The sequence below is a fragment of the Channa argus genome, chromosome 4, assembly GCF_033026475.1.
Source record: "Channa argus isolate prfri chromosome 4, Channa argus male v1.0, whole genome shotgun sequence".
In the NCBI taxonomy this organism is placed as follows: Eukaryota; Metazoa; Chordata; class Actinopteri; order Anabantiformes; family Channidae; genus Channa; species Channa argus.
In genome coordinates, this window is record NC_090200.1 from 7622409 (window position 1) to 7634736 (window position 12328).

At 39.9% G+C, this 12328-nt stretch overlaps 1 protein-coding gene across 1 annotated transcript; it reads right to left on the reverse strand.

Annotated features, from left to right (window-relative positions):
- Positions 1–562: 562 nt before the first annotated feature.
- On the reverse strand, positions 563–11844 carry oaz2a (ornithine decarboxylase antizyme 2a). The gene is given in 6 exon segments (XM_067501733.1): positions 563–2711; positions 3004–3089; positions 3971–4143; positions 5073–5153; positions 5155–5221; positions 11643–11844. Coding segments are annotated over 6 exon segments (645 nt in total). The 5' UTR covers positions 11750–11844; the 3' UTR covers positions 563–2580.
- Positions 11845–12328: the final 484 nt, after the last annotated feature.

Below are 12328 nucleotides of genomic sequence, written 5' to 3' on the forward strand. Positions count from 1 at the left end.
TCCATCTCCAACAACCAGTGAACAACACTCTGACATCAACTGAATGACTTTCCTATTGGAGGTGGAGACAACAGAGGCTGTTGAATTAGAGAGGCTGATAAAGTACAGCCGAGTCCATCCTGGCCCACGCTCTGAAAATAGACCTAGATCAACTGACTCCAGAGGCCGTTGCAGCATTTGGCATTAGGCCAGTCAAGAGCTGTAATGTGCCGTCAGCTGAGCTGGTTGGAGATCAGCAATGGGCTGAAACAGAGCTTCCTACAACTACTGTTCATGAGGAAAAAATAAACACTCATTTCCTCACATCGGCCTTAAAACCACTGCTGTTCCTCCGTCTAGTCTTAAACTGTGTAACTGCAGTTGCTTCGGTTTGGTTCATCATTTTTATCACCTCGGTTTGCTTCCTGTGTTCTTCTTGTCATACATGAACTGTGGCACACTTATTATACTTTGTCTTGAAAAACACCAAAGCTGCTGTAACTGCAGCAAACCCTAGAGCAAGAGAAGCAAGAGAACATGACATAACACCCACAACACCCCCCCACAAAAAAACGGAAACCACTTCTTTAGATAACAATTTTTATTGTTCCCCCAAACAAAAATTTCCAGAGTATATAAGTGTAGATTGTCATTGAATAGTTGCCAACTAATCTCCAAAAAAAAAAAGAAATCCCTAAACCAACACATTTGAGAAATATACATACATAAAAATATACCTCTGAGAAAGTTCATATATTGACATTTCCTAACAACTTAGTCAGGGCTCAATCAGTAGCAATGAGACTCATGATCTGAACACAAGCGGAAGAAAGACCCCCACCGTGTTTCTGAGATGTGATGTATGGCTGGTATGGGGAATGTTGATTAGTATTGCTTTACATATCATTTTTTTAAGCAAGATGGCTGAATTCAAAGCAGAAACATTGATTCTTTGGCGTTTGGAATATGAAAAACGACGGAAAGTGTGAGGCTGCATTTAAACTCAAATTGCCTATAAGTTAATCACCTGAAGTTCGGATTTTAAGCCTATGACGACCTCATAGGTCACCATGCACCCAGTCTGCATGGGATAAGAAAAAGGGGGTCACGTACACATTCCTTGTTAAGACTACAGAATAAAAATATTAACATTGCACTCTCCTCTTTTAGGCACTAAGACCCCCACTTCATTTGAAGTTTCAACCCGTGCAGGATAATGCTACAGGGTTGAACGAAGCTTAACAAACCTGTTCCCGTCTCTCATGTACAGTATTACAATTACACTCAAGTCAAAAACATTACGCAACGCTATATGCTGTATTATATGCTTCGTTTATATTACATGGAACATTTGTAATGGATTCATCTCTTTATCAGCTCAATGGTTACAGTGCAATCTGCATAACTGCAACATCCCAAAATGTCCTGTCTGCCTCTGCACTGCTCACTATCAAAATAAAAGATCAAACACCAAAAATAAATCTCTCTCATGCAAAGGATTCGTCAGGATTTTCACAGGAGGCACTGAGGATGGTTTGGGTTCTTCCAAGACCGTTACACATTTATTTTAGGAATAACTGGATGCTCTCTACTGGGAAATGATTACGATCGTAGACTACACTGTACATGAGAGCCACAAACTGGTCCTAGAGGTTAACTTGATTCAAACAACGCGTTTACATTTTAATGCTATTTCATTTTAATGCACAACAAATGGAGCTTTGAACCTGACCATTACATCACCAGTTTTGTAGCTTATCTGAGTACTGGTTCTCTGTGACAGTACATCATGAGCAATGCCGTCCTCTTCATGTTGTCAGTAACAGTGTCAGTGTGACCGGCAGACTGTGCCAACATTCAAAGTGCACAATGCTTTGTAGCTTTGACACATTTGAAAACTAAAGATATTTCCATATTTGGGCATGACTGTTTTTGACAAATGGCAAACACAAAACAAAACAGAGTGAGGGACAAGCTGGAATGATGCCTTGAGTTATTTCAGGAAAGTGTGGAAAGAAAGGGTCACATGTGCTTTAATGTTGAATATTAACAGATTAGGCTTTCACCAATCCATTTTATTGACTATTCCAAATCTATAAATCCTTCTTTTTACCACTACTAGCACAGCTTCTATGGTCTACAGCAAAAAACAGTCAAAACAAACAAGTCTCTTTTCCTATAAAAAGGAGAGATATGCTGAATTATAACTTCTCCTGAATGTCAAACAGTTGTTGTGTTAATGGCAGCCCAACAAAATGTGGCCTAGAGAAGGACCACAAAGCAGAAAAAAATAAAAATAAAGCCAAAATCCACAACACATGATTCAGTTCAAGCTCCCAGATTCTCCAATCTGCAGTTGGGGAAAGGGAGGAGAGGCCAGGGTGTCTGTGTCACAGAAATCCTACCACTCCCAAAAACCCAGTTAAATCAGAAGTCTATTTAAAAAAATAAAATAAAAAAGATCTCCCGGTCAATGATGACGTTTCTGAGATGGAGGAGGGGTATGTTTCAGAGTGAGAGTGGAGGTGAAGAAGGCAAGTTTCTAAGGGTGAGGCAGGGAGGGAGGGAGAAAAAGGGGTGGGAGAGGGAGACGTCGTGAAGTCACTCCTCATCTGAGCTGCTGTTTTCCAGAGAGTATACCATGAATGCCAGATCAGGCCGCACAGGTACCATTGGGTGGCCCGGCTTTACCATCTCAAAGCCCATGTAATGGAAGGTCTTGATGATGGACACTGGTGGGAGAAACATGAGAGCTTTCAGTCTTTTCATGGGTAAAACTGTTACTAATGTGTGAATATATTTAGCGATACATTTCATGGCTTTTATGCTCAATTTAAATTCCGTTTAGGTTCTGTGTTGTAGCTGCCTCAGAGACAAATTCATAGCAATTACTGAATAGTACTTTTGGATATTTGCATATATAGTCAGAATTTACTACTGACTGCAAAAGCTCTCTGCATCCTTAATTAAAATCTAAAGTTTGAGATATTCAAAGCAATATTTCAAAGTAACCGGAGCTCTTACGTCGATCCTCTCTGCTTTTATGGAACCACAGGAACACATAGTTAACTTTGAGCTTCTCTTCTGCAAACTCGAGCAGAGCAGTTAGCCTGAGGATGACAAAAGCACAGAGAGACGGAGTCAGTTGGTGATGACGCACTAAGTTTTTTTATGATAATTTTTCATTTTACATAAGTGCTGCAAGTTTACATAATAATGCAGTGGCAGCTCTGAGGCCGGCTGCTTGCTGGACAGGCTTTGTGCCAACTGCAGCCAAGGTTACTCTGTTCTGGCATTGATTCCTGCTGACCACAAAGCCAGGCAATGATTCCAGAAGCGTATTAGCATGCTCTTCAAATTGGGAACACTGGGAGCCTTGAACATCTCAACAAACAGCCTCTCACATACAGCGCAGACCCAGATGGTGCGTGGGGTAAATTGATCCTCTAGACAACACTCCACAGGGTTACAGTATGTCTGTTTCAACGGCTTCAATTTCAGACACTGTGGGGAATGAACCTAACAAGCTTTTTCATTTCCGTTTCTGCACAAAAAAGAGAATTGTACATTTGAGAGTCATTATGAAAAAGTCTCAAAAGATAACAAGACTCAGCTTGAACTCTAAGACACAAATATCTGTCACTCTTCTGCCTTGAGTGTTTTTTCCTTATCAAATTCCAGTCAATTCTGTTCTATGTTCTGGAGTCAAATCAGTTCTAACACTTCCAAATTATTAACAACTGTAAAGGTCCTGATTCTAAACTAAATCTTGATTTATTGCAATGATATGATTTTATATTGTATTGAATTATTATGTTGTAGTATTTTATATGTCAGATGCTTAAGCTAATGCCAAATCAGCCGTTGGTTTTATTAGAGAAGAGGTATTGGAGGTTTTGGAACTGCACACACACTCTGCCCAAGTATGTTTAATTTATGCGAAACACTGGTTTAATGCGTATCAAAGTGGTCTAACCCCTCTTGCACTTACCCCTCCTTGCTCCCCTCAACCAGGGACCCAGGTGGGATCTCCAGAAAGAGGCTGTCTTCAGATAGCGCTGTATCCCAGAAAGCTGAGCGGCACTCACTCAGCTGGTAGTGAAAGCGGAGAAAGGAGGGGTTCCCAGTCACCGGAGCGGCCTGCGTCACTGTTAACTTTTCATCCTGGATTCATACACAAAAGAAAATATTTAGTATTTTAGTAGGAAAACGCTCTGCTGGCTGAAGCAATTGTAAATGGAGCGAGGTCCACTGCATAATTTGACAATACAAATGTGTAATCTATTCATAAACATGCAGAAAATGTTATTTATATTATAGATAAAACATATGCATTTGTTCTCTTAATAGCTAAGAGCTCAAATCATCAGAACAAACATCAGAATCCAATATTTTACATTTGTTTACTCTTAAATGAGAGATTGTGCTTTGTTATTACCCACATTAAAAATTAAAAAGCCAGATAACCAAAGTTAACTGTCATTTGAAGTGAAGATGACCAATAAATCAATTCATTCAACTTTAATGAACCAGTTAATACAAGTCAGACATTGTGTTCAGACCTCCAACTGGTTTTTGCTTGCTGAAGACAGATAAGGATATTAATATGACTGTTGTGACTGATCCGTCTGAGCCTAAATCTCTAATCCCCTGGGGACAGTCAGTCACATGTCTGGGGTACAACTTGACACTCATGCACAAAAGATACACAGCGGTTAGTGTGTAGAGGTTTCAAAATAAAGACATTTAGGAGGGACATTGTCCCACTTTGTTTGGCCAGGTTAATCTTTTTAAATGCTACATAAATACCCTGATAACTGGACATTTTAAAATTTGAGGCTGGCAACAGGAAATGAGAGTGAAATGTAAATAAAATAGTTCAAGCATTAAATACACTGCAGGTAGAAAATGAAGGAACATCTTATTAGCAGGTTCCTGTATTTAGTGCTCTGAGTCACCGTTGCCCCTGAGGTATGACACACTTGTCATATTTATTCAGATGTCACAAAAACATTTGACAAATGTTGTACGACAGCTTAACATGGGTGTACGTATGCATATATTTGTGGGAAGTCAGGGGACAAGACAGGCACCTTGTGTAGTACCACGCTGAGAGAGTGATCCCTGACAGTCCCTCGCCCACCCGGGATCTTCAGCTGTGGGTGAGGGGCATCAGGAGCACCACAGAGGCCCCGGAGCCTGAGGGATGGAGCTGGGTAGCAGAGACCCTGCTAACCAGGAACTGCAGGGAAAGAAGACAAGTCCATTAGTTTGTAGTTTTGGTCACTGAATTCTCTTTCCCTGTCCAATCTCTCTAAAATAGTCCTTCCATTCCACACACATCTTTTGCCATATTCATGTTAAACAATAGCCCCCAAAACACTGCAATAGGGCTAAACTTTGTGAAAAAAATAACTAAGCTGGTAGAGTAAACGTGCTTTAATACTACACTTAAAGGCAAACTGAACTTGGCGTTTTTGGACTTCTCATTTAGAAACAGGCTTTTCAAAGTCCTGGTTCACTGTGCCTGAGCATTATGCAAGAAGCTTCAATGAGGCGCAGTATTTATTTTGACACAAGTATCAACTACAAGCCAACTACTTTATTTCAAATGAAATTAAAGCAGCAGTTGAGGGAACCTGAACATTAAAAAAAAAAAAAAAAACAACAACCTTTCTGCCGCTGCTGCATTAGTATATCAAACCCTTACACTAAACAGACTAATAAAAGTTTAGTAGCACATAACCATGGATGTGTACAATGCTAAGGCTGCTATATCTATTTTTTTTCTTCATAGCAAATGTCTTTGAGCAATTGTACAAGTCTAGGAAATGTCAAATAACAGCTACAAATACACATCATAACTGCCCAGAGCCCTAGATTTGTCCAACTGCCTAAAACCAAAGGGATCCTACTTTACTACCACTGGGGAAATCAGAACATGTTGCCTTTAAGATTTCAAATGGGAATAATGACCAAAACAACTTTCACGCTATAGACCTATATATTTCACTTTATTCACTCACACAGTCAAATAGCTAATACGAGCGACGCTAGTTTGACTATTGGGAGCATGTGGGTTTGACAGTCGTTCCCACGGACACTTTACATGGAAAGACACTGATATGTGGACAGGAAGTTCTCCAGAACTGCAAACTCCACACAGAATCTTTAGCTCAAATACACAGAACTGATAGACTGCTACTGCTGTAAACTGCATAGCTTTTTGCTTCACTCAAAGTCCTTGGTTAACTTCATTAAGCATTTCCCTGTAATTAGCAAAACATTAAAGCACCTATGGCAACACGCCCCACCCTCTGCAGTGCTGAGGTCAGCCATAAGGGTTTAACATGATCACACGCTTTTGATGAAACCCTACAGGCAATTGCAGTTTTTTGACCATTTGACTTTTTTTAAATAAATATAGTGAAGTCTGCCAGGCAATCAGAAGAAACTGCATACCAACTGTGCACCAGTGTCCTGGCTAGATAGAGTCTGACATACATCAACTACAGTAAAACCAGACTCAAATTCTAATGAAAAAAAAATAGAGGACAAAGGCAACACGCATGTGATGTGAAGCTCTACAAATAATCAAGTTATGTCCACAGAGTCTTATTGACTTATGAGAAATCATAAGCTGTTCATAACTAACAAAATTCAATCCTATGATTTATAACTGTGATCTAAGGGTTCCTGAAGGGTTGCATGTGGTGGAAGGCATGCATCATAAACAACCACATGATCTGTAAACACCTCCTCAAATAGCTTGTAAGGCTTTCTGAAACACTTAGGCGTTTTGAGTTACACTCGTGTATCTTTAAGCTGAAGTGCTAGTAGTCGGGTGACACTGCCAGACTGACTGATGAGCTGTGGACCCTCATTTTCTTAAACTTTGGCCTTTCAGGTGAAAGAATGTTCTCCATTTTTTGTGGTCTCCAATTTTATTTAAACCTGAAACCTTAACACATTCTTCTGTTTGAAAATCTCAGGTAAAGAAAATTCTTTGCATATGAGCATCCTGCCACAGAAAACTGAAGCAGCTGCTGCACCTCTGAGGAGCTGCGCCAAGAGCAGACAGGTTACCTGGACGACTTGATCTGCATGGCTACGAGCCAAGAGAGTGCACTATGGAAAACAAAACTAATTATGCCCAGCTTGTTCACCGCCACTGCGCTTAACAGCTCTCTTCTCAGCAACTATGCTGAGACAACATACTGTATGAACAGAAAGAATGGCGGAAAACTTTACCTCTCAGTGGCCTTGATTTCATTTACTCTTCAGATTGTTAGTAATTTTGTTGATCCACTCCATGAGATTCTAGTGTTTCACTTACTGCAATGGTAGAAATCATAATTTTTTTTTGGAGCAAAACTGAAATGACTAGTTGGATGGTCAAGAGAGATCATGTTGACAACGATCTCTGTTCAATTATTAGATATTTTTAAAGAAAATATCTCAAACATCTATTGCCTCCAGGTTCTCATTTGCTGCTTTTCTTTGTAGCAAACCTGGTTTTTATTCCACAGAAACAAAACTGATAGACTTTGGGGACAACAGTTTGGACACATGCAGATTGAAGAGATAAATATAAGCTAGCCAAAATGTCTAGACCCAGTCCCCCCCTGCAATCTTCCTTTTCAGAGACTGACAGAAGAGCCTGGCCTTTATGGAAATGCCAGCTTGTTTTGAAAGGCAGCACTTCTGTCCCCTGACATTTCAAGCAACTCTTTCCACAGTCCTCTCTCATGATCGCACTGCAACAGTTAGCCCCCCCAGTAGGTCAAGGGGTCACCCTTAAAAAAAAAAAAAGGGTTATATTTTTGAAAAAAGTCAATTTAATGGGTGAAACAAACTGTGCACCAATGTCAGACAGAGCACACCCATAAGCCTGGGCTGTAATAATATGTTACTGAGGATTTAATCATCTATGTGCAGAAGTGAGACTCAAAGATGCCAAGTGCGTCATCGTCCCATTCCGGCAGAAGGGGTGAAGCCTGTGTGTATGCAAGCAAAACTTTTTTTTTTTTTTTACTGCCACTTTACTCTTCCTGGGCTGAGAGTTGTTATGAGAACTGATTGAGGTGAATTGTTTCATGGGATGAATGCCCTGGGTTGGCTGGCTGCTGAGGCAGAGCTTGTACGACAGCTAAGAAGCACACAACTCAAAGAAAAACAGGAAGCCCTCTGGCAGGTCCTCCAAGAAGACTACAACACTTTTAACACTATATTTACCAGCTTAATAAAGGGAAAAGACTCAACTTAAACAGAGACTCAACACAAACAAGCTTGTTGGCCCTGGAAAAATAATAATGCAGTGTTGGACATAAACACCACATTGCGGTATGCAGGAAAGTAAACAGGAGACTTCCAAGACCTCTGACAACCCCTGGAAGTTTGGCAGAACAGTGTATTGGAAAATATGTCGAGACAGTAACAGGAAAAACCCACGTGCTCTGAAAAGAGTGTGAATGGATAAATCCCCATCAAAACAGGCTGTTCTGACCACTGGATCCAAAATATGATTGTTCACAATGTGTCAGACGCACACACACACACACCTACCCACTCAAACTAGTCTACAATATATTACAGTGCTGCAGGACAATCACATGAATATTAAAGCACATGAAAAATATATGTCCTCATACCTCTGTGTGCAAAATGTAATATTGGCTCAGCAGACTTGATGAAAATCAAGCGACAATATATCAGATATTTGCCGCATTTGTGCACATGTTGCTCAAAACTGTAGCATAGAAATACAAAGATGTGATTAAGGTGATTTTGAAACTGTGCCACTGTCACATCTCGTCAACCTAAAAGTAATGAGTATAATTTTCCTCTAAATTGTTCAGGTATGTACAGTATTACTGTCAATATTAAGTATACAGCCACACTAACTACCACCCCTATTAATCCACACTGCTTCAGTGCTAGCATGCTGATGTTTGACTGGCCATATTGCTTAATGTTAGCATTTGCTACTTTGCATTAAAAAGCTGATGGGACTGGGTATTATTGCTGTAGGTCATATATGATACGTACCGAGTTAGTCAAAACCTTGAGTGACCCGGTAAACCCTCTACAAATAAGTGCAAAAACTCAAACTCCTGACTTACAAATCCATGCCTGACTGGGAAGTGTAGGCATATGCATTGGCTTTGTCAGTACAGGGACTGTTTGGTAAGTATATGGCAATAACAATGAGAGAGTTCGCCAACCTTTATAACACAGGATTTGAACCTTCTGGCTTCTTGCTTGTTATGAAAACATAAGCTTTGGCAGGAAACAACTTCATCCCACTTCTCCATCAGTAGAGAGGGTTTGTCTGGCACAAAACTAGCTGTGGTGGCACTGCCTCAGGTAGTGCACCACATTAAATGTCTGTCCTTCTGTGTTTAAGCAGACGGTACCAGTTGTTTTTTTTACAGGCTGCCTAATTGAAAACACTTTGAGTAGCAAAATGAGCAATTGGGTTTTGTTTGTTTTTCCGGTTTGTCCTCATTTCAGAATCAGCCAAGTAGAAAATTAGGAAATGGACTCAAATGTTCTGGTCTGAGTTTTTCAGAGATGATGATTTGCTGGTTTATTTTGCTGTCTACTATACTAAATTAATATCATTGGTCAAGTAGCATTTAATACCATCTCCCAAAGATGGATTAATCCCCCAATGATTAATTCATTAATCACTGGATCAGTGCAGTTTCAGAAAGTAGTGTGAATGTCCAGTCTTGGAAAGATTAGCCAATGTTTAAAATGTTTTCAAAGGCATGACGACTTAAAAATTCTCAAATTACCAATTTTAGCTTTAATTATAGGGGCTGGGTTTCATGGTTTGACAAAAACTATTTAAACTCAGATTTTGTTAAACTGTCAATTTTGTTACAGTTGTATGACATTTTATTACAATTTAACAATATCAGTCATGGAAGATTATCTTCTTTGAATCTGCAGCCTTTGTCCTCACGTGCAGGTGGCTTTAATAGCTGAGGTTGACAATTCCTAATGACACCTTAATCCGAGTGGCACACTTTAGTTTCATTACAGAAAAAAAAAAATCAATAGCCCTTTAATGTACAAGCTTCTAGTATTCCTAGGACAGAAAGTCTGCCAGTTAGGAGGCATTTGGTCACACTAAGGTAGCTCTGGTTAGACAATCCAGCTGTTTGAGTGAATGCAGCCCTGTACTCCCTGTACAAACAGATTCCATTGATGCTTGAGACAAAAAACCCCAGAGGGAGAGGGTTATGCAACCGGGCTGATGTAGGACGAGGCTGACAGGGCCATAACAGTCAGAGCATCATGATAATCCCACACAGGACAAAAACCAGGCTCGATTCTGTGTGCACCGAGACCAGAAACACATGGGCTACAATTCATCCACACAATTATTTCGGCCCAACTTACCACTTCAAACAAATAAGTAACACAAAATAAAGATAATTACAACAACACCAACAGCAAAGCCTCATCGAACTACTATTGTGGTGCAGCAGGAAAGCATCAAGTACAAAATTGCAGCATGAGGATACTACAGTATAAAGTCACTACTGGGTTGCAAAGGCACGTGTAGTTAATGTGCAACAATCCCACGATTGGTGGTGATTGATGGTTCGATCCCCGGCTCCTCCAGTCACATGTCGAATTGTCCTTGAGCAAGACCCTTAGTTGCTCCCCAGAGAGGGTTGGCCACCTGCAGAGCAGCTCCCCCATTGGTGTGAGTGTGTGTGATTGTCAGTGTGAGTGCGAACGAGTGAATGCGAAGCAGTGTAAAGCGCTTTGGGCACCAATAGGTAAAAAAAAAAGTGCTATAAAAGTGCAGACCATCTACCACAATATAGTGGACAATGAAAAAAATATATTCTTGAGATCCTTTAGAAACACTCTGCATTACAGTTTGCCGACTAGAGCCCGAATATATTTTATTTTCCACCTGTAAAATGTAACAAGGGATCACATCAATTAATCATTTAAGCTCAGGTGGTAAAAAAAGTGCATTTTCTCAAGCAAGCTTTAAATTACTTATGAATTAGTGCTGGAACAACTTGCTGATAATCTATTTGATCAGAGTGGGTAATGAAATTCTGACCACTTGAGCAAATCATTTTTAAATAATGATTTAAATAATTAAAAAACGTACATCATTTCTCGACTGTAGAGGTTAAAACTTTTTTTTTTTTAGCTTAAGTGATGATTATAGTAAGTAATAGTAATAATAGGTATTGTTTATCATTTATAGTGGGTTTTTTTTTGTAGGGTTACCAATAATAAAATGACACTTAGTTGCAGGCCAAAGGCATTTAAACAAACTTTTTCAGCGTCCAAGTCGGCAACGTTACATTTACGGCTGCAATGAGCGGACAATAAACGGGTTTGGATTTATGTGTCAGCCTGCAGAAACAAAACCATCACCTCTTGTTCATGTCACGTCTGCGTTACAGCGCCTCAGATTCTTCCAGGTCCCGATTTGTCTTCGCTGTTCGGGCTGCTACTTTGCGAGCATCTTACAAGTGAAGTCAGACTATTTTCGCAAGCACAACAATTAAAAACACTTGTGCTCATGCCCGAAACTAGCAGACAACTGGCTAGCTAACAACTTTAGCTGTTAACGTCCGATTAGGATTTTTCTAGAAAAATAAAAGAATAGCGTCCATTCCTACCTTTCCTCTGTGTTCAGCATGATAGCTTCGAGGAAACACGGATCTTTAGGTTTTTGACAGCCAAAACAATTGCTATTCAACAAAAGCTCCAGAGAAAAGTGCACCATCCGGAAGTTAGGGGCAAAACTTCGTGAAACTAAGTCTGGTAAGACCCAACTCCAGGTTAACGCGCCGCAGTACGAACCCGCAACTATTAACAATCGTTGCAGAAAGGAATATTTATAGCTGCAGCGTGGCATCATGGGTATCTACGTCAGCACGTAAGGGTTGTTTTACGTGATGAAAATATGTCGCCACCCACCTGTGCAATTTAATTCAGTCCGTTACAGTGTCTCTCCTGTGAATGCTACTTTTACTAGGTTATTAATTTCTTAGTTTTTAGTTTGAAACAGTCAGAAAGGTGATAATTCTACTATGTGATTCTACAAGTGGTTTTAATGTTTCGGCCACCTGAATTATTTTAAATAGGCTTCTTTTACAATGCACTACAGTGCGACTCCACCTCCCACTTTGACCTCAATGATAAACGCATAGTAAGAATGATCCCCTTCTGAAGGTTTTATTAACAGTTATGTTTCCATTTTTACTCAAACAAAGGTCCAAAGTTCTTTCTCCATCAGCACACATTCCTTACTGTTATTGTTGTGGTTTAGAATACATATTTATGCCATAGATTTAGCATTTCT